Genomic DNA, 24,525 nt, shown 5'->3' on the forward strand with positions numbered 1-24,525 from the left:
ATTCACAATCCCTGCAACCGACACTCCCTGCCCTGACTCTTGTGTCTTCAGCACTTAAAAACTATGCAAATCTTGCTGGGCTTTTATTCTTGCCCTCCACCTTTGTGACCTTGGTCAGCTTTTCTGGCTGCTTAGTCAGAAAGCTATTGTGAAATTAGCAAAAATGCAAAAAGTGTTTAATTATTCTTTGCAGAACAGCAGAGCACAAAACTCCAGCCCCTGTTTACTCAGCACTCCAATTAAGATTTCTTGAAGAAAAATATTGTCCTGCTTTGGAATCCATTTTTAACAATTACCTACTAAAGTGAAGTAACTACGTTTGCCTGGTGCTTTTTATGATTTGAGAAAAGAGCTCCTACCACACACTGTAAGAAACCACCTTGTTTCCTTTTAAGACAAGTGCAATGTTTCACTCCAACCAACCTTTTGTCTTAAGCAATAGGAATCTTCTCAAAATCATGACCTTGTCATCATGATTTATGGTTCTCATTTCAAGGTCACTACTAACAGCATTGGTCCAAGAATAGCATATGTTTTCCTCCCCCTCCCTGAACCTTCCAAAGTATTTCAAGGCAATGTCTTTGCCCTTACCTTTCCCATGCTGTTGTACTCCACTGCTATTTCCCGGAAGAAGAAGTAAATGTAATTGCCATAGTCCACCGCCTGGACAAAGTATGGTTCTAGGAGGAAAAAACCCAAGACATCCTATTTATGCACATCGCACAGCATATAGCATGCAAAGAGAAACCAAACACATTCACACTAAACATCCAAAGGTGAAATGGCCTCATTACACAAACTTGCTTGGTTTTCAGAACTAGCAACAAAACCACTGCAGAAGAATCATTGTCTGGGGACATGATAGCCGGGGATAAGTCTGTACAACTGAGTGCAAGGTAGTTAAGTGTTTGCCACCAGCACTTCTGGCCTGTGTGGAGCACAGGGAAAGGTAAAGAGGCAATGTATAATGGTATGCCTGAGGGGTCCAGGCAGTGCTCTCTATGGCATGCAGGCTGTGTGTGGAGAGAATAATAAACCATGTAACTTGTTTCTGCCTACACATGTCTGTAGAAGCCAGCAAAGTGGGACAGCTAAAGTTGACACCTGGCAAAACATTTCTGCACGCAGAAAAAGACTTCAAACTATGGTTTTGCTCACTGTTAAAATCACTCCAAATGCTAACAATTAATAACGCCTACAAGAAGCTAAACAGCACCCTTCTTAACAATGAGGTCATTCAGAGAACAGAAATTGCCTAATTCAATGGCAGCTGTAGAGTCCCCAAGAATCATAAAAGAAAGGCTTTGTGCAATATTTTATTTGATTTTCATTGACAAATCTTAATGTTATGGGACAAATGGTCTATACTTCATGAAGCCTTAACTGTTACTTAACATGGTCTTGGGACTGGAATATTTTCAAACACAGTCCAAGTACACTGAGCCCTGTCAGTTCAAACCTTTACATCCGACTGCCGTAAGCTGATGAATTTCAGCTTGGAAAGCCCGCTGGAATATATATTCTGATCTACCATGCTCACAGTCTCTGTCAGGTCCAGTAACTTGGAGTCAGGAGAAGAGGAAAAGAGATCAGTTTAAATAAGAGACGTAATTCAGTTCCCTCTTTCTGCCAGAAAGTGTTGGTTAAATTAAATGATAGAGAGGTCTGTCAGGAATCCAAGACTCTCATCAGAAATGTCACTTTTTTTGTGTTGTTTGTTTAGCTACCTTTCAACCACTTTGAGTCATGTTTAACTGTCCGCAGAGTTGGGCTGTCTCCAAGGCTCCGGTATATGACTGCATCTATTGCAAGGAAGTCAGTCACTGTGGCAGAATACAGCTTTCCCTCTGGGGAGGAAGGAAAAAAGAAACAAGAGGGGAGGAGAATTAGAAACAATATAATTGCTTTCATTCATCAGTCAAATGAGATGGGGCAAAGAAAATCATCACAATCTCCTAAGGAACACTGAAGGGAAAAAGGCCAGATAGTAAGTGGGACTGAAGAAGCAAGTCACCATTTTCAAAATGGTAATTTCAGAGCTGCGCTGTGGACAAAGAAACCTTATGGAGTCATTCTTCTTCATTTTTAGGTAAGTCACTCTGAAGTACCCTATCCAAGTCTCCATGCACCTGCCTTTGGCTCAATGCTCATAAATTCTGCCTACATAAGTGAGCAAAATAAACATGGGGAAGCCACAGCAGAACTGTTAGCTTTAACAGGGAGGGCAAACCAGGCAGGTCTTAGGGATGGTAAGTTAATTGACACTTATGCAAATTTCTCCCTTTGAGAGCACTTCTCCTCTGCCAAAGATCACTAGCGAAAAATTAAATAGCATGCAGGGAGCCCAGGCAAAACAGGGAAACAAAGAGATGGAGGAGGATTGCCTATCTATGTTTTGTTTCTAAAATGCATTTTAGGCATTTCCCACATGAATTATGCATTTCTGTCTTTTAAAGAATCAGAGGACAAGCGATAAGAAAAGGTCTACAAAATGGCATCCCAAGGGCAATCAAAAGATGCAAAACTACCATGAGGTAGCATGAGCTCCAGCAACATTTAAAAATTTTATTTGTTGTCTAATCTGTTTGCGGGTCATGGTAATTGTACAGGGCTGTTTTCATGCGTGATACAGCTACTGGAACATGACGCCTGGTAGAAGAACAAGCACCACAGCACAAGGACAGCAATTGCTGTCTCTGTTGCATATACACAAAAATCAGAATGGCCTATATCTCCTCTAACAGAGATTATGTTAGATGCTGGGCCTTAAAAGTGCCAGCACTGAAGACATACCCAAGATAAAGCAAAGAGGTTTCTCTTGCTCAAGCTCTCCCCATTGCGCTTACAGACAATGTTTAATTTCTGATTTAAAAATCCGACTGTTTTCTATTAGCAGGTTTGCAGTCTTTGTGCTGAGCCCATAATTCCCATCATAATTTGGCTATTTAAAAGTGGTCTTTTTTTTTCTTAGCACAACCAGAAAAAAATAATTACAATAAAAGCAGATACTAAAACCAATTTTAAAATAGAATAAAAAGCTGAATTGTTTAGATATGGATGTCTGAACTCATGTTAATACAATCACAAATTTATATTCTTTCCTGCCAAGTTCCTGAAGACCATGTGACCAACTACAATTCGAACACATCAGCTGTAATAGCTACAGACTGCAAGAAGAACCATATTCATGTAACTGCACCCAAAAGACTCAGATGAGCCGGATTAGTGCCCTAAACTGCTCTGAAACTGCTTTTCACTGCACTCAGAAAAGTTATCATGGGTATCAATATGTATGGCTTATCAGTGATTTTCTGAAGCTGGCAGATTCACAGGATGTATTCTAAAATAATTTATTTGAGCAGTATCATATTTATTCTGAATCATCATGATCGTTTCTATAAATATTCTTATTTTCAAACAATGCAAGGACTTCTTCAATGACAGAGTGGGAGTCATCTTACTAACCTTCAGCTGCATGTGAGGTAAATGTTTACCCTAAGCTGACCACATACTCTTTCTTGGCCAGTACAGTGAGAAAGGTCCTTGTGAAAGGTCATTCAGGCTGCCCTAAGGATAGGGAATCTGAGATACATGGGATAAATCTTTCTCTGAAGGTGTTTCTCTTTTTCCATGGTTTATTAATTACCCACTACAATCAGAGAATGTCTATTTTATGTTCTTTTGACTGTAATTAAGATATTATATACTATCACCATCATCATCACCATTGTTTTCTAAACAAAAGGACCCATAAAGAGTAAAAAAAAAAATAATTGGAATCTTCTGTAGAATCTCTCCTCTGTGAGCCAGATGAAGCTACCACAAACACAGTGGTCCTTAATACAGCCTTTTGGCCATAGCCTCAGTTGAGAGTGGTTGATATACTTGTACACTCTTGAATCTTCAGAGGAACAGCTAAAGTACTTCCACGTGAGCACCCTGGCTCTGCTTTCTAGCATCACACCTGATTAAGAGGACTGACATTATCATGGGTGACTTCTGTATTATCTTTGCCACCTATTTTACAGCCAAATCTAAGAAAAGATCAGCAAGGTTCGCACTAAGTTCAATAAAGAAACAATTTAATCAGGAATTCATGAAGAGAGGTACAAAAAAAATACAATCCGATCAACAGCCCAATTTAGCACTCAATTTTTAAACTATTGTAGTAGAAATCAGAGTTAACTGTATTCTGCTGCATGCAGCATAAATCATTATTAACCAAAACACTTCTTTCCTTTGTCTACAACAGCTGATAACACCACACCGAGATGTTTTCTGCTTTAAAATAATATCACCTTCCATTTCCTCTCCTTTTAGATCTAGAAGAGGGCACATCACAGCATGTTCCCCAACTTCCTTTTATTATGAGGGTTAACTTCTGCTTAGAGTTGTTAAAGAGTATATCCTGCACACTCCTCATTAAAGTTCACATAAGCATTGACTTTCCTTGACTTTCACAGAAGCTGGATGCAGCCATAAATGGTGCCTCACATGATGGTCTGGCATCATATTATTATGAATCCAGGAAATATTGAACCAGGAAACTGAGGCTTCAGGCAATGTTTATGCTAGTGAAGTTAATCCCAGGGAAGGGAAGGCTTCCGTGCTACCAATTTCCTTATGCCCCCTATTTTTAGTCATTATTCACTCCCTGTGCCATCTGTTTGACTTTGGTATTCTCGACTCAAGAGACGCAGTGCTATGGCAAGCCCCGGCTGCAAGAGAGAAAGCAGAAGGTTTATCTCTGTCATTTTACCTGCGAACAGGGCAACATTGGCATGCTTTGCATCATAGGGACACCTGGCCATTCCACTGAATTCATCTCCCAGAAACTCCAGGGTATCCATCTGAAAAACAAAAAGCAGCTCCTCAGATCAAGAAACAAGGCTTCTCACCGAGGATGAGGCTTATGAGAGTGTTTCTTCCTTTCTCTAACTGGGCTCCTGCCTACGAAATAAAAACCTGTCAAAAATCATAGTGTTACATAAAATCAGTCTGAAGAAAGTATGCCCAATAAGTGAGACATTCTTTTGGAGCTAATCACTTTTACCCAAACACACTTTACAAAAATCTTCATTCTATATTTTATCTGTACACAAGCTTCCAAAAAAAATGTAGCAGGCTATGTGGTCTGTCTGTAGTTCTGGCGAGGATTCAGAATTTATGCTCAACAGTGATCCAACGGAAGCACTCTTATACACAGAAAAGTCTGCAAGCCACAGCAGTCAGAAGAAATAACACTAGGACAATTATCTATGTGTGTATTTTTATCACCAAAGTCCGAAGATCCTTCTGATCTAGTCTCAACAGTGCCAGTCTCTTCCTTGATTTGCATACTCAGAAGGATGCTCTCTGAGTCTTACTGTATCAGTTGAGTCTGTGTCAAGGAGAAATCCTCTTACCATCAGGCAAGAATTAATCTGTGCAGGAATTGTAAAATCTAAGGTTTAGGTGTAACTCCTGGGAAATAAATTCATTCCGAGCACTGATAATGACACAAATATACAGATCAACTTTACACAAAGTGCAAGAGGGTTTAGTGAGCTACAGGGGAAAGGTACAGCTGTTACCTCTTTAAGATTCTTATACTACCATACTTTGGGAATAAGACTCTTTATAGCATACTCAAGTAACTTGAGCAGCTCATACTATATAAATCACATACAGTACAGATTCACAGAGCATGAAAAATAACCCACTACTCCAATCATCCAATCAACTTTTAGCTCATATGTTACAGCACCCAAGTCCTCCAGTGGACGATTTGTCATCATTTGTTTTCTCTCACGTATCCCTCCTGTCAAAATCCACTCTAAAGGGAATTAATTGTGTTTACCCAAGGGCTGGAAAGCATTTCATGTGACAGTGACAGGAAACGAGTTACAGGCCTGAGCAACTTTGCCTGCACTGAGCCACAGACTAGGTTCGTCCACACTTGAGGGACAGCCCCATTTTCTATTTGGCACATCTTTAGTGCTTTCTCTACATAATACAGAAATACATGAAGGAAAAGCCAAGGCATCTGTTGGAGAGACCTTCAGCTGACTCCCAGAGGTATTACTATCCAGGCCCTGCAGCTCAGCAACCGGTGAGGCAGTCTGCAGAGGCCATGCATCACAGGGGATGAAACACCTGCAGTAAGGGTAAGAATGGCTATTTATATCCCTCACATCAGGATGCAAGGAAATCTGTACTTGTTTTAAGAGACAGCTTCCTAGCAAGTGGACTGGTTCAGATTGGTCAGCTGCATTAATGGCATTGAGCTAAAAAATGACAAACTGGGCTGAAGACTAACTACAGCACTGAGACTGACAAGCTTCATTTCATGTTTGGAGCAGGACGAAAGCCAAGGAAAAAGGAAAAATCTGCTAACACAGCATCTACCCGTACCACACAGTTACCATGATGCAGGCTTGTATTTTTATTCAGATTTGATTCGTCCTCCACAGATTGAAAGAAAAGACTACCCTGAACTTCTCTCCCATGCTTCCTAGACTATAGCCATCACAATGCCAAAAAAGGTAAAGCAGCACTGCAGAAGCAAGGGAGAGCAGCAGTCACAGCAAATACCACTAAGGAAGTAATTTTCCTGGATGTTAACGTCTTCACTGTTGGTTTTTTTTTTTTTTTTTTCTTACAATAACTCTAAACTAATTAAATGAATGAGAATTGTGCTGTGACTTTATCAGAAGGATCATCAGCAAAGCTGATTTTTTTTTCTTCTTGAAGAAGGATGAGAAATGACTTGTGGGACATAGCAGCTTCTGGAAAAGCAAAGTCTGGGTATCGAGGGCCTAAGTAAATTCATTTCAAAGCTCCTCCAGAGACATCCACTGTTGGGAGTTATGTCAGATTATACTGGTGCAAGAGAAAATGGAAGAGATCTGAATGAATGGGTCCTGTTAAAATGCAGATAATGGGGACACACTATGGCAGAAGAAATCCAAGTCAAGGGATTAATGTTGAGTATCCATGGACCAGCACATTTTTCTGCACTGCTCCAGATAAATGCTTTGGCGTTGTGGATGCCCAGGTGAAGAACACACCACCCTCCTGCTGTACCTGCTCACCCCTGTGGAGATCTGCTCTCAATCGTTTTTTTATAGCACACAGTGCTCTAAGATCTCCACAGCTTCCATAGCTACTGGGTCCCCAACACTAACCTTCTCAGGTTTTGTTGTGTTAAACCCTGAACTGTCCTGAGAACTAGCTTTGGGACTGAAAACAGTACAACAGAGAGATTTAAAACATGCTACCCCAGAGGCTGCCCTCAGGACCAGTCTCTGACTTGATGTAGGTGTCAGTGACAAGCTGAGGATCTCTCTGAGGCATGACTGCATCCCCAAGCAGGGATCTGAAGGACTCTGCACCTATGGAGGGCAATGCAAAGTGGCAATAAACCCTTGATGTACAGGAGTTGCTAACAAGTAGGTGATTAGTCTAACCAATCCTCAGAAAGCAAATCAACACTGAGCTCTGTAGCACTGAAACAAGTAAGGATAAATGCTACAGAGCTGAATGATGCCCTGTTGAGTGACAACCTCACGCTGTTGCCAGCAAGAGCAATAAATCCAACAGAAAGACAAAGTATAAATGAAATCCCACAAACAGATCACATACCTTGTAGTTCCTGCATGAAGGGTTGAATGCATTTGTTCCACAGATAAACAGTGTATCCTCATTTCTTTTCAGGAGAACCTTAATAAAATTATGACACTCATCCTGAAGAAAAATAATAAAATGTATTTCAGCTACTGCATCTTGTGTGCCTGGTTTTATTTTTATGCCATGCTATTTCATTGTCAAGTCCAAAATGAAACTGGCTGGTAGCCACAGTGATATTCTGGGCTTTATTTCAACTACGTTTAACTGACAAGGAGCAAGATGCAATTGATTTATATTCCAATGATTTCAAAATGGTTACTGGAGATATGATATTCATATTCTATCTCAGATTTTGTTACTGGTCACATAGATGAATTTTTTTTGAAAGCTGTTGCTTTCCTCAGGAGTGCAAAATCTGATCTTCTTTTAATCTGTGTTTCTATAAGACAGCAGAATCACCAATGCAATGCATTGCCATAAAACATCTGTAACTAGAAGGGAAGCAAGTGTAAAGAATTGAAGAGTTTGCATATAATTTTGATACCATTTGTGCTAGTCATAGGTTACAGTAGGGTAAAATTGGTATGAGAAACAGTCCTCCTACAACTGTACTTATTCCGGCTTTATGATATACAAACTTTATACTTTCTTTACACAAACTTCTCAGTAAATTCCTGCAGGAGGATGGACAGCAACACTTAGCTTTTGAAACAATGGTAAGCAAAATCAGTACACTAAGCGTTATGCCCAAAATCTTCAGTGCTTTAAGTGATTCAGGATATTGCTGGGGCTCCTGTTGAGATGTTTTATCACATTAAAAGTAAACTATTTTTGCAAATTAAAGCCTTCAGTAAGTTGATGGAAAAAGCAATTACTGGCAAGAAGTGAATGGCATGATCCATTTCACATCACAGGCAGCAGTCTGAGATAATTGTGAAGCAACTAAACTAAAGTGGCAGATGCAGAAGAAATGAAAATTGCCTACCTTATGTTTTCCCTTCATTCTGCATGTGTCTACATCAGCTTGTCTAGATTTCCATGTCAATTTCTGCAAGGATCAAGAAAGAAATCAATTAGAGCCCAGAGGTTGTTCCATTTGATTTCAGAAGTAGAAGTCCCTTAGGGGAGACTAGCTGTTGAACATATATTTATTGAAAGCTTTCTGCACCCTTTCTCCATGATTAATTCACCACAACAATGAAAGATCAGTGATGTGGAGCATTCACTTAATTTTGTGTTGCCATCTATTCATTAGACTGGAAACCTATCCCTTTTTTTTTAAAGCCTAAACCAGTGGAATTCAGCAATAGACCAACTTTCAAAAATACATGCACTTTTCTTAAAAGCACCAGGTGCTCTCTTCTTTTAATTTGATACTGTTCTGCAAATCAGAATAAACATTTATAGACCATAAACCCTAACTGGATTGTAAATTAAATATGTATTCTGGAAGACAACATTTTAAATTAGCAAAGAAATCACATTCAGGTAATTCTTACCACTTCAACTCAGCTAACAGGCTCAGAGAACTCTCCACCTACAATGACACTGCTGACTTCACATGCTAATATTCTTCCTTCCGAATATTTACAGGTAAATCCCAGCCTGGATTTTTTTTGGTGTATTTCAGGAGTGTTAAAACATGGTAGGCTGATTAATTATAGTAAAACTTACTCTAAAACATATCACCTAATATAGTAACACCTTAGACACTACTGCCATGATAGTCCTGACAGTGCTTCCCATTAGTAAACTGAGACACTGTGCACTCACAGAGGGCTACAAGCTTAAAGATTAACCATGAATTTTTCTTTCCATTACATGCCTGTGCCCTCACGTTCTGTTGAATAACTGGGCATAAGCTCATCTTCAGTATCGTTCATAGTTATAATGAAACACTCTCCCCTCCTACAGTGGAATTCATCCAGTGTCCAAATTCATATGATCTGCTGGACCCCGTCTGTCTTTGGGATAAGTTACACAATATGAACACAATGCAAAGGAGCTGAAGGGAGATTATTTCTAGTATGTTTATGTTAATATACAATATGGTAATGCAAACAAAGCTCTTCTGAGTTTGGATGTAACTTCCCATGGAGATAATGTGAATACATCTACAAAGCGATGTTATAATAAGATTTTATTTAGCGAGTACTTGCAGTTGTGAATAAAATTTGTGTGCATAAAAATATGTAAACAGCACTTGTTTTTTATGATGAAAGTTTCAGTACACTTAATTGGTATAGTATAGCTTTTATAGAAAACTGCGGAATATAAATGAATAGACATTTGACAGATGTTCCATCAGGGACCTCACTGTATTTCAGTATGGATTGCTTATCAGCCCAGCTAAATCACTTATCAGAAATTCACAGAGGACATGATTGCTATTCTAGCTTTTCCCAAATATGATTAGCAATGCCATCTTACTTGCTTATTACAATTTTTACATCAGTGCTGGCAAGTTGTTAGAAACAATGTCATCTTCTTATTTATATGAAGCTTGTTCTAGTGTCCTTGGTATCTGGATGATGATAAAAGCTACTTACTTTGCTAAAATAAATTTCTTCTGTATGTGATGTGTCCATATCAACAGTATAAATATGGTCCCTGTAAACAAAGGCGAACAAATGCAAAGTCAAATGGAGTAGTCAGACTGCTCATTTTCTATGAAAAGAGCTATCTATCACAAGACAATCCATAATCCACTCAAAAAAAGATCACAGGTCTTACCAGGGAACATTACCGGCAGCATTGCCTGCTTCTCCCAGAAAAGCACTTTCATATATAAAGTCTTTTCCTTCTCATTAAGGAAAAGAAAAAAAGGCTACAAAACTTCAAAGCTATTTTTTTCCCTGAAACAATTATTGGAACAAATAAGATTTTTGAAAGGAGATGGGCATCATATAATTTCTGCTCTATAGGTCCTACAGCAGGCTACAATCTAGCATGCAGGTGTTTTTGCATATCCTGGAATCAGCTGCAATAACTCTTAGGCAGCCTTTGCCAGATTCCTTGGCTAGAAGTCACTGTGCCACGTTTAGCTGTTCAGGGTTAAAAAGAAGTTAATGCTTCTTTCTTCCTTTCTCTATTTATTTATTTTTAATTTTACATTATGTGTCTAACCTTAGCTGTGATAATTTCATTGACAATATGGTAAGCAAAAAGCTGATCACCACAAAACTATTCTCAGAAATCATTCGTCTCTTCACACACCGGTGGCCAAACCAAACTGTAAAATAGTTTTCTGAAAAAAGTTCACATTTCTTGCTCACATTTACTTTCCTTTATTCCTGAGAACCCGTTCCTCTCTACAATTAGCTGCCAATGTCTCGTTGGAAAGAGAAACAGATTCAGCTACTCAGGTAAAGAGGTATTTTTAAACATTCTGCTCTGTGTAAGCTGAAAACAAGGACATCTCTGTATGGAACCTAAAATTTGAAAAACACACCAACCCACAACACTGTAGTAACCACCAGATCACACTGGGACTAAGGATCTCATTTTTCCTTGAAATAACATTGGATTTTTTCAAAATGCAGGAAGCTCTGCAGCTGGAGCACAATCCACAATACTGAAGGGGTCTGATGAGAGTAGGATACAGACTCTTTCCATTTTAGAAATCCCTGCTCTCAAGGTTAGTTTCATTTTACTGGGTTTTGTGGAAACAGTACTAGTCTCTTAAATAAAGCAAACAAAAAATACTACTATAAGAGGAGTAAGTGACACTTCTCTCAAGTGGAGAAAAGAGGCAGGGAGCTGGCTTTTAAAAATCTAGTGTCTGTCATGGCGCTTGAGGCTGTTTGCTTTGTAAGATGACAAATTGAGGGGTGGTGAGTTTTCTTCTCCAGACTCTGTAACACGAGAGCTGTGATTTACTTCCAAATGCTTTAATGCTTTAGTTTATTATTTGCCTCAGTTTACCAGCAGAGAGGTGGTCAGGATTGTCGCTGGACTAAAATTAACGTACTACACAAGCTGGAGCACAGGAAGTTCCACCTCAACATGAGTAAGAACTTTACTGTAAGGGATCCAGAGCACTGGAACAGGCTCCCCAGGGAGGTTGTGGAGTCTCCTTCCTTGGAGACTTTTAAGACCCGTCTGGATGTGTTCCTGTGTGACCTGCCCTAGATGAGATGGTCCTGCTCTGGCAGGGGGGTTGGACTCGATGATCTCTGGAAGTCCCTTCCAATCCCTAACGTTCTGTGATTCTGTGATACTACCATGGTACCAGCTTCATAGACTATTGCATGGGTCCCTTTTTATGTACGTCGCTCTTTGTTGCTGTCACTCCAACTATATAAAAATGGGAACAACATCTCTTGAATTGCAAATTAGGTGTGTCTGGAGCTCTAAAAATCTTCTTCCAGCACAGCTCTTGATTTTAATCATCAGTCTTGCTGTCCATCAGTTATGCCTTTTTCTTTTTGAACAAGACAACTAGAAAATACAGTGGTGGTACTCAGAAGGAGTCTTGAATTTAGTTCCACTCCCAACAAAACAGCTTTCAGAGGACTTGCTTTCTGGCTCAAGAAACTGTTCAAAGAAAACTCAGATGCTAAGTTACAGGATCATCTGAAAGAGGGTTAGTATCAGACAAATTACGTATTATTTTCTCATGCTGTATGTGAAACAGTAGTTGCTGACAATGTCAGCACAGGGCGAAAGAGCTGTCAGATTCATGGGAGGGCTCTCTAACCACAGACAATGTGGGATTGTCCTTGCCCTCCTTTTCCCACTGCTGCCCAACTGCTACTATCTACTAGCTTTGGTATGTGTACAGCTCACTGCTAATTAAGTTATTCTAACACAAATTGACTTAATCCTAGAGCTTCCGTTTTTCCCACCTCCAGTCAGCAGAACTGAGTTTTGTTGCCATGGTATAAACTTGTGGAGGAAGGGAATTTAAATAATGCCACCGGCTGTGCATGACCCTTGGCCACTCAGTGCATCATCTGGAAATGTGTAACTGCAGATGAGGAGGGAGCCATCCCTATCCTTCCTGGGCTCAATAAACTGTTTTGTACATACAGATTAGGGGTGGCAGATAGTGTGAACAAAAGCTGCCACAGCAAAAGACAATGGGAGGAGGAGATGTGGCAAACTCAGAAAAGGGTGTGTATGTGTGGATGTGGGCAAGTATGAGAGAGACAGCGAGGGAGTACCCTTCCCATGAGAAAAAAAGAAAACAGACCCAATTCTTTGCAGACTGCAAGCCAGATATTTGGACAGCATGGCTTCATGAGCTTCAGCTGATTTAGTCTCATTTACTTTGCCTGGATATCTCTGCCTAATAACATGAAACAAAGCCTTTCCAAAGCAACACAACATTTTACTTGGTAATAGCTAATACAGGAGTCATGTATCTCATATGACGAAATAAGTGACCGACAGACAGAAATTTTGTAGTGGTTTTCAAATCTGAGTTAGTCCTCTCATAAGCGTGCAAACTGTCTGCAAGATAAATACTGGGTTTTCTAAAACAAGCAAACGAACAAAAAACTGCAAACTAAACCAAACAACCTCAAAATAAAAGCTCTCAATGTTAATTTGTTTTGATTGCTTTTCAGGTAATTGGGTACAAACGTAAACTTCACATCACTGTATTTCAATCTTTTAAAAAAAAAACTGCATGAAAGCAATAACTGATATCATAGCTAAGGGATTTATGTTTAGCTACAGTCTTCAATGAAATCTTGCTAGAAAATTCTCTGAGAAACACCTTTGGTTGAGTACACATTTGCTTCAGTCTCTGGATTTACTACTACCTCTAAAGGAGATGTGGTATTGCAGTTATAAACTTTCATTCACACTAGTTATCAAAGGATGACTCATTTTTTGAAGTTTATTACTTAGAGATAAAAATGACCTTTGAATTTTAACTTGCATCACACAGGCTTCCAGCCCAGCAGGGATCTTATTCAGTAACATGGAGAGGGGGAAAAGAATATGTCAAAGAGTTTTAGAGTTACTAAAGGAAAAGAAGTGTAAGAAGATTATTTTGTGCTTGTGTAAGTAGAAAACAGACCAGGTCTTTATGCTTCTGACCTATGATTTATAGGTCACAAAGACCCTAGGAGGATATAAGCACACTCAACAGCAGGTAAAGTGTTTTATACAAATACACAGCCACACAATATGTAAGAATGCATATGCACAAACCAGTACACATACTATCCCCCAAACACTAGTATTCTTTGCATAATATGCGCACACAGTGGTTTCATATCCCAAAATGTTTCCCTGGGTTTTTCTGCTGTAACACCAGTTGCTTAGGCACTGCGACAGTCTAATTGCGTCAGTCTCAGTCTGGGAACAAACTATGAATACAGCAAGAGCAAAAATCCACAAAGCAGATTTACCACCTTCTCACTGCAAATGATTTCCTAATTTAAAGGAAAACAAATAAGGAAAGCAAAGGGAACTCAGCCATGAAAAGGAGGAAATCCTGCCACCACCTTTCAAACCCCTTCAGCCCACTCTCCCACCCTGCTCATTATCGCACTAAATGTGGCAAAAACACTAATCCCCGAGCTCAGGGAAAGCGCAGGGAGGCTTTGCTGTGGGGCTGCCTGCTCTTTGTGCCCTACAGCCACCATGACTGCAGCTCCTGTGGAAGGATGCATACTCTTTGCCCAGACTTGAGGCAAGGGCTTGGCATGAGTGAGAGCCTAGAGCTCTGCCACCCAGACCTTGTACAAAGTGGCGAGAAGCTGAAAGAAGCCACACATAGGTGGTACAGCTGCAATACCTGGGTAGGGGAACAGGTACAAGTGTGGTCTTCTAGCAGCCAGGGACATGACTATAGAAAACGGCACTCAGTGATTCTGCTGGTCTAATGCAACTAATTACTTGGTGCGGAACAGAGATCGGCAGGCAGACCTCCACCAGAGGACACAACCGACCACCCAGGAGATGGGGAGTGGCTGTTTGAGAAGAAAGCCAGGCAGCTCCTGGAGGCTGCCAAGGGCTTTGAGGACAGGACTGGTGCTGAGAGGCTGCCTGTTCAGCAGCTGTTCCCTCTCACCTCCTGGCCATCCCACCCACCACTTCTCCCATCTGCATGAATAGCCTGGCTCTCTGTGGCAGAAGGGTGCATATTTGTCTGATGGAGAAGAAGAATCAGAAAACAGGAAAGAAACAAGCTGCTACCAGTGGGGCAACTTGTGGGGAGGTCCCAGACAGAATATGGGTCCAAGAGCTCCCAAGATGGACTACCCACGCTTGGTAATTTGGACCCTTCTTGTATTCATTCTTGCATCAGTCAGGTAATTCCTACTCCAAGATCATCAATCTCCTTTGCTAACAACTGTCAGGGAGAGGAAGTGTTAATGTCTGATCTGCACCTGGTTGGCGGCTGTATAGATTGGTGTAGCTCCACCAAAGCTGATGGTGCCATGCTGAGCTACACAAACTGAATGGGTGGCTCTACGTGCAATTTTCATAAAAAGACGTGCCTGTATCTGCACACTATAGCTCTCCAAAAAAATCCAGGCACCAAATTCAATTAACCTTGCTGAATGTATCAAAGGAACAGCAGCAAAAGTTTGCCACTTTTTTGTCTTAAGATACTAAAAACATGCTTAAACCAGCAACATTATAACTTAGTAACTCTTACCTGAACATGTATTTGTGCACCAGCAGAAACATTCTCTAAAATATGTCACTAGCAGTGTGCATAAACAAAATTACAGGATGAGGATGGACTCTCTCCCATGAGGCTGAACAATTTCTCCAGCAACTTTCCTTTTGCTGGACAAAGGTAAGCAGAGATGCACAGTCCTGAAAGGACCAGCTCAGCACCTTGTAACATTGAACATGAGTTCAATGTTACCGACTAACAGGGTTTCCCATATGTCTTACTAACAGTTCAAAGCCCTCTTGGAGTGTGAAAAAATGCTAAAATTAACATGTCTGGCAGAGAATAACTCAGAATATCCCTTTGCCTTCTCCTTCTGAAAGCAGTAAGGGAAGAGTGAAGCAGGTGACTACTGACCTAGCAGCAATGTAGAGGGTCCTATTCATGACCATGACAAGCTGGATGTCCAGCCGGTGCCTCTGCGTGGTGTTCCGCCCTGGTTTGTGACCCACAAACACCGGATACTGTCTTGTATCTGTGGGAAGAGGAAAAAAACCTGAGAGTCAAAAGAGAATTAAACTGAAACAGTGGCAACATGAAGCACCATGGGGCCCAAATACGGCCAAGATCTGTACTTTCTCCTCTGCCCCAGCAGCACAGCCTGGGGTTGGAAGGCAAGGGCACAGAGAGCTGGAGAGTTCTTCAAGGTTACAGTCTTGGTAGCTGCAGAGGAGAAAGTCATCACCTTTGTAGAATACAAAAATTTTGAGGTTTTTTTAGAGGGTAAAGCTGTTCTGGAGCTCTTGGCACAAAGGTACAAAGCACTTTCTCACAGCTTTTCTTTCACTGCTTGCAGAGCTTAAATGCTCACTGCTGGCTGCCAAAGTGTGTCTAGCAGGACAAAGCTGTTTCACAGTGGCCCATCAATCACCACAATGACTGGACTGGTAGCAGTTAAAGCAAAAGACTTGGCTCTTCTTGGTTCAAAGTGCCAGCTCCCTGATTTTCCTACAGGATTGGACTGCCATGCAAGAAAGCTGTGGGTATTTCTGTGAAATGGTGGGGAACTACCGCTTGAATCTCATAAAATGAAAGTCACTGCATATTTCTTGGCATCTAGACTGATACTACAGTTCTTCTGGCAATGGGACAATACTGATTGGGAGCCCCGCATTGAGCTTATCCTATCAACAAGTCAGCTTTCCCCACAACTCTGGTAGAGTTAGCAACAGCATTTATTCACTCTATTCCCTTTTTTTTTTTTTGTGGGATCTCAGCACACACAGGCTGCACTGCTGCTCCCTAGATGATCTGTATGTACAATCTATAACAACAGTGAATACTTCTGGCCAAGTGACACCTTGCTGTTAAGCCTTCATATGTATATATGATCGTGGTGTCTAGATGCACAAACTAGGGAGCTAGTTAAGTAAACAAAACAGCAGTTAGAAGACAGGAGGAGGATGAACCTGCCATAAGCATCATCATCAATGCAGAGCCGACTAGCATCTAGCTATGCGTAAGCCTTCTTCCTATCAATATGCTTTCCCATAAACCTGGAGCTGTTTTAGGGAGTCTGTTTCTTCAGAAACTCAGCAACTGCTTTAGTGTTGTCAGCTATTGTCCTTTAAAAGTATTTTCCCTGTTAAGCTTGATTAAACTATTGATTCACAGCATGGCTGCCCCAAAATACCTGAAAGTGCCATGGGTCAGAAAGCCTGGTGATGATACCAGATAGAAACAGGAACTTCCCAGAAAACCAGATGTTGAAAACTCTTGGAGAAACAAATTAAGACAGCCAAGGCAGGGCTTATGTTCAGCAGCTTAATCCTTCTGACCAAGGTCTACATGCAAAATGCCAGGTTTAACTGTGAGGCTCTTCTCTGTCCAGTGCCTTGTCCCCTGTAACTTATGAATTTAGCACAAGCTGGGGACCTGTAGATTCATGTGCATTTCAGCATGACATGCTTCACAGGAATAAGTCATCCAATGCTCCGTTTCTCCAAAAGGATCAAGACTAGCTATTTCTGCACCAGCAAGCATGATCAGCATCACCCTTCCTGGACGGTGAAAATGCTGCTTCTAAAGACCTAGTGACGACACTATGCATGTTTCAGCAGTTTGCTTCAGGGCAGTTCTGCCTTGCTTTTGTATCCCAGATGCCTATTAGCATTTGGAGCACATCAAGTGTGCCCCAAGAGTCTGTCTTACAGTTTGATGTTACCCAAGACAGACAAGTTTATGGGTGCAAGGGCCACTCCAAGGCACAGTGAACAACATCAATCAAGAGGTTCACTTTAAAATCAAATTCCTGACCCAAAATAGGCTTAAACACAAGCCTATTTGCTGATTTGCTGACATTGCTGACTTGCTACTCCTTAGTGTACTTTGCAGACCCAGGCCCTAAAGACTTCCTTTTAAACATCTGGACCTTTGGGACTTCAGAAGACTTGACTTTATAATATTCATAACCGAGCTGAGGTAAAAGTGAAAAGAAGCAGTTATGCTAAGCCTGACTTGCATGGTGAAATACACAGAAAGCTCTCCACCTGTTCAGCCAGAAAATCTCAATACAGATTCACAGCCATCTGTATTACCCTAGATTTTGGAGAGTTTGCCAATGATTGCTGGTAAGAAAGAAGAGCATTTGTTACAAAAGATTCTTTGTCTTGATTTGGGTTTCAGCTACATTTCCAGCTAAGCAAAAAACGCCTACTGCTACGGTGGAATCTATCAAAGCTTAACGAAGTTAAGTTGAATTATTTGTATTAGATCAATAAATTATGTTTTCAGAGCTCACAAGTCAGGTGAGGGATACTTTGATTATGTGGCGGGGCATGGAGAAAACTCCCTTTGCTGCTAGATAGACGAAGATATTTGGTTTGATTATGCTTCTGAATTGTCTGTTTGAGAAGCAGAAAGGCTGTAGCTTTGGAAGATCATGCAGTTTACCACCCAGTAATCATCAGTCAATGTGAAAGAGTCATGTTCCTACTGTAGTACTTGAGAACGTGAATTGGCTGTCTGAGAGACATCAAGAAAAACAATGTTATTCATTGCAACTCTAACAAAATACTGTTGAAGTCTCCTGATCCATATTAAGCAAATGAAGTCCTCTGGCCTCTTATACTTACAGTTGCCATGCGAAATACTGATTGGCTCAGAATCTTCAGGGAAACCAGCCCCAGCAAAGTGTAGCAGTGTGAAATATAGCAGCAAGGCTTCTGACCTCATAGTAGTTCAGCTGGGAGGCTTCACTTCTTCACTTCACCCTGTGGAAGGCAAAAAAGGGCTTAAGTGTCTTCTGTCAATTCACTTTTAACCACTGCATACAGAAAGCTAAAATAAAAATCAATGGAAAGTAGAAGGACATTTCTTTCTCCACAAGCCTCTCACGTGATGAGGTATGTCATGCTTCTAAGCAGAAACTGCCCTAACAGGCCAGTTTCCCTTTAGCCCATATCACATCTTGCTTGAGGATAGACTTACATATGTTTGAATTATGAAGAATTTTCTGCATCAGCTCCTTATATGCAATAAAGAAACTTTGTCTCCTGCACTGGTTGACAGCTGATGAGAGTTTTCCAGGAAATATTTTGTTTTCCTCTTCTTTGGTTTACATAACTAGATGATGACATGATGACACACACCATAAATAAAAAAATCCATGCTACATTGTTCTGGTTAAAAAGAGATTAATGATTATATTACGGGACTGATTGATACACTGCAGTGTTGTGAATCAAGTGAAGAAACGCTGAGAGAGCTTGATGGACAAGGCAAACCATGTCATTGGGCTTTACCATAAAAATATGTACACATAAATTTAGGTGCCATAAGACCAGTACTCCAACTTGCAATAAAATAAGGGAGAAAAGCACTGTTGAAAATCAGCACTTTTCCCCTCGTGTTCCACTGACACATTCACTCATTCACATTTCATGTACAAAAATATCCCTAAGTCTTGGAGATAAAAGGGACCACAGGGGCCTTTGGATACACTGAAAGAAAACAGCACATAATACAGTAAATAGCTCATAATTCCCAGGCAAATTTCAGAGACATTGATCTGCAGGGGAAATCAGTGTAAAAGTAGGGTTTTCTTTTCATCCCTTCCAGAGTTTCAAACCTTTGATGCTGCCTGCCAAACATTCCTTTTGAACAAAGCTATTTTACGGTAATCTGTCAGTCATTCAAGATTTATGGGCAGAAAGTCAAACTTCATAACCTACATAGTCTTTGAAACTTAATTTTGCAAACAAAGTGCTAAATTGTCCTTTTGCAACACCATTTAATATTAGATACCTACACCTCCTTTCCTGATGCAAAAAAAAGTATTAACAAGTCTTGAGTGTTGCATCTGGATTTTTAATTTCACAGACACATCTGATTCTTTTACCCAATTGAAGAATGTCACAAAAATTAATTCACCTTATCAGATATTTGCTTTCAAATAAAATTTCAGCTCTTATAACCGGATTGAAACAGGGATTCTGTTGCAGGGTAATACAGTCCATAAGAACTAATGATTTATTATACTCTCTGTTTGCCTATTATTATTCAAATGCACAAATTGGAAACTTGGCTTATTCTCTACTTCTGTTAAGAAAATAACCAAAAGACCCAGTTAAACTGAGACTAGGAAAAATAAAATTGCACATAAAGCAGTGACTGACACCAATACTGAACTAAGTGTCAAGACGGACTGCAAAGGATGAAAGTATCAAGAACAAATGCAGCACAATGCAGCCACTGACTATTATGCCTTATGTGAGAACTCATACTAGGAGATAGCATGTACAAGCCCCCAGAGAAGTGTTTCCATCTAGCACTGGTTAGGCTGATAGCTGTGTATGATTACTGACACAGTTACACCTGCCTGCAGACACTTTCTATACCTGTTTCCTCCATTTGTCTCTTTAATCACCTCTTAAGTTTTCTCTTGACTGTTAGCTCTCTGGGGCAGGAACTGCTTCCTTCTATAAGTTTCTATTCTCAACAAAACATTGTTTGGGGCTTTTAGGAATGGGTAAAGTGGAAATAAGCAGCAGACATAAATATAATACTTGGAAGCACAGGCTGTCTCAAAAGTTTTGGATTAAAAGTAAGATCCACACATTAAAGGGATTAATTCCTTTCTCTCTGTACAATTTTTTGAAACGTTACTTTACCACTCTAGAAATGTTGCCCCTGCAAGAAGACTGCAAAGTGACACAACAAAGTGTGTCACTTAATACATAAATAGACTGAAATTCTTTCCTTCCTGAAATTGTTACAGTCCTAAGCAGAAGTCTTTTCTAAAGTGCACGAGGAGCAATAGTTTAGTGGGAAGAATTTATCAAGCAATCCAGTTCTTCCACTTAAACCTTATTCACCCACAGTATCAGTCAGCAGGCTGACAATTCAAACCACTCGGCTCACAGTGAGACTCTGGAGCGTAAGAGTAGCTGCTTTCTGTTACTCCCTATCAGCACATCATCCACTATCTAACAATGTGTGTACTCCAGGAGGAAAGCACTGTGGTACTGCAGACACACTGCTGCCACTCCACTTTAAAGCCTGAAAAACTTTTCCCGTGGGTGATTCTGCACCATCACTCCCTGCTTCTCATTCAGACACATGTACCACACCACATAAATGTATCTGGGAGACAAGACCCAAGAAAATGAATAACGCCCAGCATGCTTACTTTGTACTTTTGTTTACATATTATTGAGCTGGATCTTTTTTCCTTTACCTGAGAAGAATTAACTGACAAACGAACTGACATATTGCCTTCTAACAAAGACTAGATTAGTAGGTTTTTAACTATATGAAATTCTCTGTCATTCTTAAAGGTATCTTCCGGAAGAGTGGAAAGAGAGCAAAAAATCCCAATTCTCTGCTGCTCTAATGCTAACATACTTGTTCAAATTCATTCAAAGTAAATGCAAAATGTCCACGTTGATCCGTCAATGATTCAGGTGGACTGACTACACATCTGAATCAATGGCTGCGCCAACAAAATGACATCAGCTAGGATTCAAATTACATCCAATTTGCATCCAAAGGCAGCTCTTTACTAGGAGGTAATTTTTCAAACATAATCTTAATTTTGTTGTTCTTACAATGGTGGAAAAAGCCATATTGTTTCAGTGGAATTTCAGAAAAGTGCTGATTTGAGAAGGTCACACTTATTTTTAGTATAAATTTCCTTTTCAGTAAACACTCAGTTCTGGTTGGGCTCCTGGGAGTGATGCAAATGTTCTCACTTGCAACTATGCTGAAACTACTCTCTAATCAAATGTGCTTGTGAACACAGTGTCTGATGAAGCATGAGTAGCTAGACAGTAATGCTGATTGAGTATAGGTACTGTGTCCAAATAAAAGTTTTGCAAACATCAGCGCAGAGATCTTCAGTCAATGCAGGCTGCTGTGGTTCAATCTGGCCTGTATTAAGCCACGCTGGTTGACAGAGAACTGGCCGAAGAACTCCAGTTCTCTGTTCAAAACATGATTACTGCTCCTGTGGAAGGAAGCTAGTGGTGACAAGAACAGTGAGTTTTCATGGTCTTCTTTTATTAGCAGACATGCTAATAAAATACAGCCCTGCAAACGTTTAAGAGCACGTTTTATAATCTATGTCTAATGGAATGACTTGTAGCCATTGAGTTGGTGGAGTAGATCAGATTACTTCCAAGCTTCAAAAAAACCCCCAGCTAATCTGCTTCTTGTGTGCCTAAAACCAATGCAGATATGACTTTATGCGACACACTTTGGTGCTCTGATCCTTCTTTCTGAAGCAAATGATTTCACATACCTGCGTAAAATGACTTATTCTGGTTACTTCTGTGTTCACTACTTTTTGTCATATTACAACTGAGTATAAACAATATGATTTCTTAACATATACAGAAATCAAAGTTTTGCCTTCCCAGATGGAAGCTCTCCTGTTTAAATGCTGCAGCCTAAAGGTGAACCACCCTGAAATAGGACGCCTGGATACCAAAGCCTACATATACATACACAAGCAGGTTTCACCCCCACCTCCATCCCCCCCATGTTTGACATAGGGGCATTTAATTTTGTAAAAATCATGCTCCTGGCATGAAGGTATTTCTGAAGCTAAGAAAGTAAGGATCACTCCAAATGAAGGAGAAAAGTCTGATTTTTTTTCTGTGCCAAATGCCCTCCACTGTGGCTATCCATGGCTATTAGAGCCGACACGACGCCACCATAATGAGCTCTGCTTTTTGCTGTCTGATATTTTTAGCACTTAATGAACAACATTCTGGGTGGAAATGCAAATAGAATAGCTCCTTGGCTAAGGTAGTGATTAAGTAACTGCTGCCATAATACTCTAGTAACCAGGTTATTGTACCTACAGCTTCTATGTTCCAGAAAGGTTACATAAATCACATGAAAAATCCTAAACGGAAGAGCTGACTTCCTGGTAAACTCCATAAAAGTGTAAGGCTAGATCTGATCTTGAGAACAAATTCATCAGCAACAGCAATGACTCTGTAGACACATCTATAAATAACTATTGAAAGAAACGCTCTTAAACCTCCCATTTTGTTGCTTTGGCCTCACCGTACCTTCAACTAATCCCAGCATAACTCCAAGTAAAATCAAAGTTTGTAACCATGTCGGAATTTTCCCATGGCACAATAAGCCTGCTCAGTAATGGATGGATCTTGTAATATTTACTACAAACCTTCTTTGTACCATGAGGAGTTGTGCTCATACACAACAGCTGCAGTTCAATCCACAAATTATTAAGCTTAATGTGAGAACTACCAGGCTAAATTCAATGGTCTGTTTCATGCATGAAGCAGGACCAGAAAACCTAATGGCCATTAAAAATTACTGTCTTAAACAAATTCTTTTGTTTCTACAAACGTGTGGAAATAACTCTTCTTCAAAAACATAGCATGTCTAGTAACAAGGAACAGCATTTAACCAAACAGTGAGGAAACCACGAACCGAAGCATCATCTAAACTACTGCAGAAGTAAAAATGCATGACGAGAAAAGGAGCAAATTCTATGAACTAATGCTGGAAATAAAGTAAACAGCCCTTTGCATCACATTCAGCATTTCTTACCCCCAGAAGAAAAACATTTAAAAAAAGGACCATAAAAAAGAAGGGAAGAAAACAACTTGGGTTACATAACAGAGGTAACAGATTTGAGATTCTACTGTAGTAAGAGCTTCAAAGGCGTGCAAGTGGACTAGAAATCCAAGACCTATTTCTGTGTCTCATTGAAAGACTTACAGAGCAAGACCTATCTACCTATACACTAGAAAGCACATACTACTCCATGCAGCACAGGCTTGCCACACTGAAGGCAGTGCACAGAAACCACTCAGCTGACCAGACTGCTGTTCCCTGCTATGGTACACATTTGCTATGAGATGCTGGCAAGCATTCTACGTCTCCTTTGGCTAGGCCTTTGGAAATCTTTGAATGAAAGATGCCAATACTGCTATTTACCCCCTTAAATTCAGTTCCTAGGAAGTGAAAGACAAGAGTTCTGTGCAAGTCAGAGAAAGGAATTGGGAATAATGCAACAACAACAAAAAGAGAAGAATACAACCTGCAGACTGCAGCTTCCAGGAAGCAAGGAAAGTTAGGCCAGCACAGCAGAGCTGCTCAGGAAAGCATCCTTTGTCTACGGCTGTTTGGGTGGTGGGCTAGCTGCTGCTCAGCCACCTCGTGTGTCTGCACCTGGCAGCAGAAGGGATCATGCAAAATGCCCACGCTGAGTAGTGCCAAGGGGATCAGACAGATGTGAGTGAATAGAAGCTCAGCGGGTGCTTGGGGAGCTCGAGAGAGAGGAGACACAAGTGGCTATCAGCAAGACACAGCACAGAGTGCCAGACATTACAACTGAATTGGCATGTGGCAGGACAGTGCTCAGGGTGGCCAGCCTTTTTGCTTGTGTCGTCTCTTCTCTAACGATTGTTGCTCAGTCACCTGAATGGTGGTGCAGGTGGTCACAGGGACTTAATGCCAGCTCTGTGCCCATCATCACTACCAACCTCTAACATCTTTTAGCAACGGATGCTACAGCCGTCATTCATCTTTCCACTCCTGTCCCACTCCTGTTGTCTCTACAGCTGGCCATTCATTTCACGTGGCCAGAAAAGCACTCTAGCACTCCAGTAGCTGGCCTGTACGCCGAAGATGCTGTTGCATTACCTGTAGTTAGTCAACCGTACTCCTTAAAATCACAAGGTATCAAGAAGTCACTCCTGAATGCTGGGGAGGGGAGGGAGGTAGCACCCAAGGAAAGCCCCGACCCGTCCAGCATCCCTCTTGACCCTAAATTATGTGTACAAAGCACACTCTTTACC

At 40.6% G+C, this 24,525-nt stretch overlaps 1 protein-coding gene across 3 annotated transcripts in view; it reads right to left on the reverse strand.

The window, feature by feature from the left end:
* SEMA6A (sema domain, transmembrane domain (TM), and cytoplasmic domain, (semaphorin) 6A) overlaps positions 1-18,461 on the reverse strand; it is a 61,512-nt gene extending 43,051 nt beyond the window's left edge. For all 3 annotated transcript variants that reach the window (XM_008939805.1, XM_008939804.1, XM_008939803.1), the window contains exons 1-8: positions 18,322-18,461; positions 15,605-15,722; positions 10,158-10,218; positions 8,594-8,656; positions 7,624-7,725; positions 4,760-4,850; positions 1,728-1,847; positions 592-680 (exon numbers count right to left, since the gene is read on the reverse strand). In XM_008939805.1, coding sequence (XP_008938053.1) covers positions 592-680; positions 1,728-1,847; positions 4,760-4,850; positions 7,624-7,725; positions 8,594-8,656; positions 10,158-10,218; positions 15,605-15,722; positions 18,322-18,421 — 744 coding nt within the window. In that variant the 5' untranslated portion in view covers positions 18,422-18,461. The remainder of the gene's footprint in view (positions 1-591; positions 681-1,727; positions 1,848-4,759; positions 4,851-7,623; positions 7,726-8,593; positions 8,657-10,157; positions 10,219-15,604; positions 15,723-18,321) is intronic.
* Between the last annotated feature and the right edge of the window lie 6,064 nt (positions 18,462-24,525).

The sequence above is a fragment of the Merops nubicus genome, unplaced genomic scaffold (assembly GCF_000691845.1).
Source record: "Merops nubicus isolate BGI_N331 unplaced genomic scaffold, ASM69184v1 scaffold38644, whole genome shotgun sequence".
Taxonomy (NCBI): domain Eukaryota; kingdom Metazoa; phylum Chordata; class Aves; order Coraciiformes; family Meropidae; genus Merops; species Merops nubicus.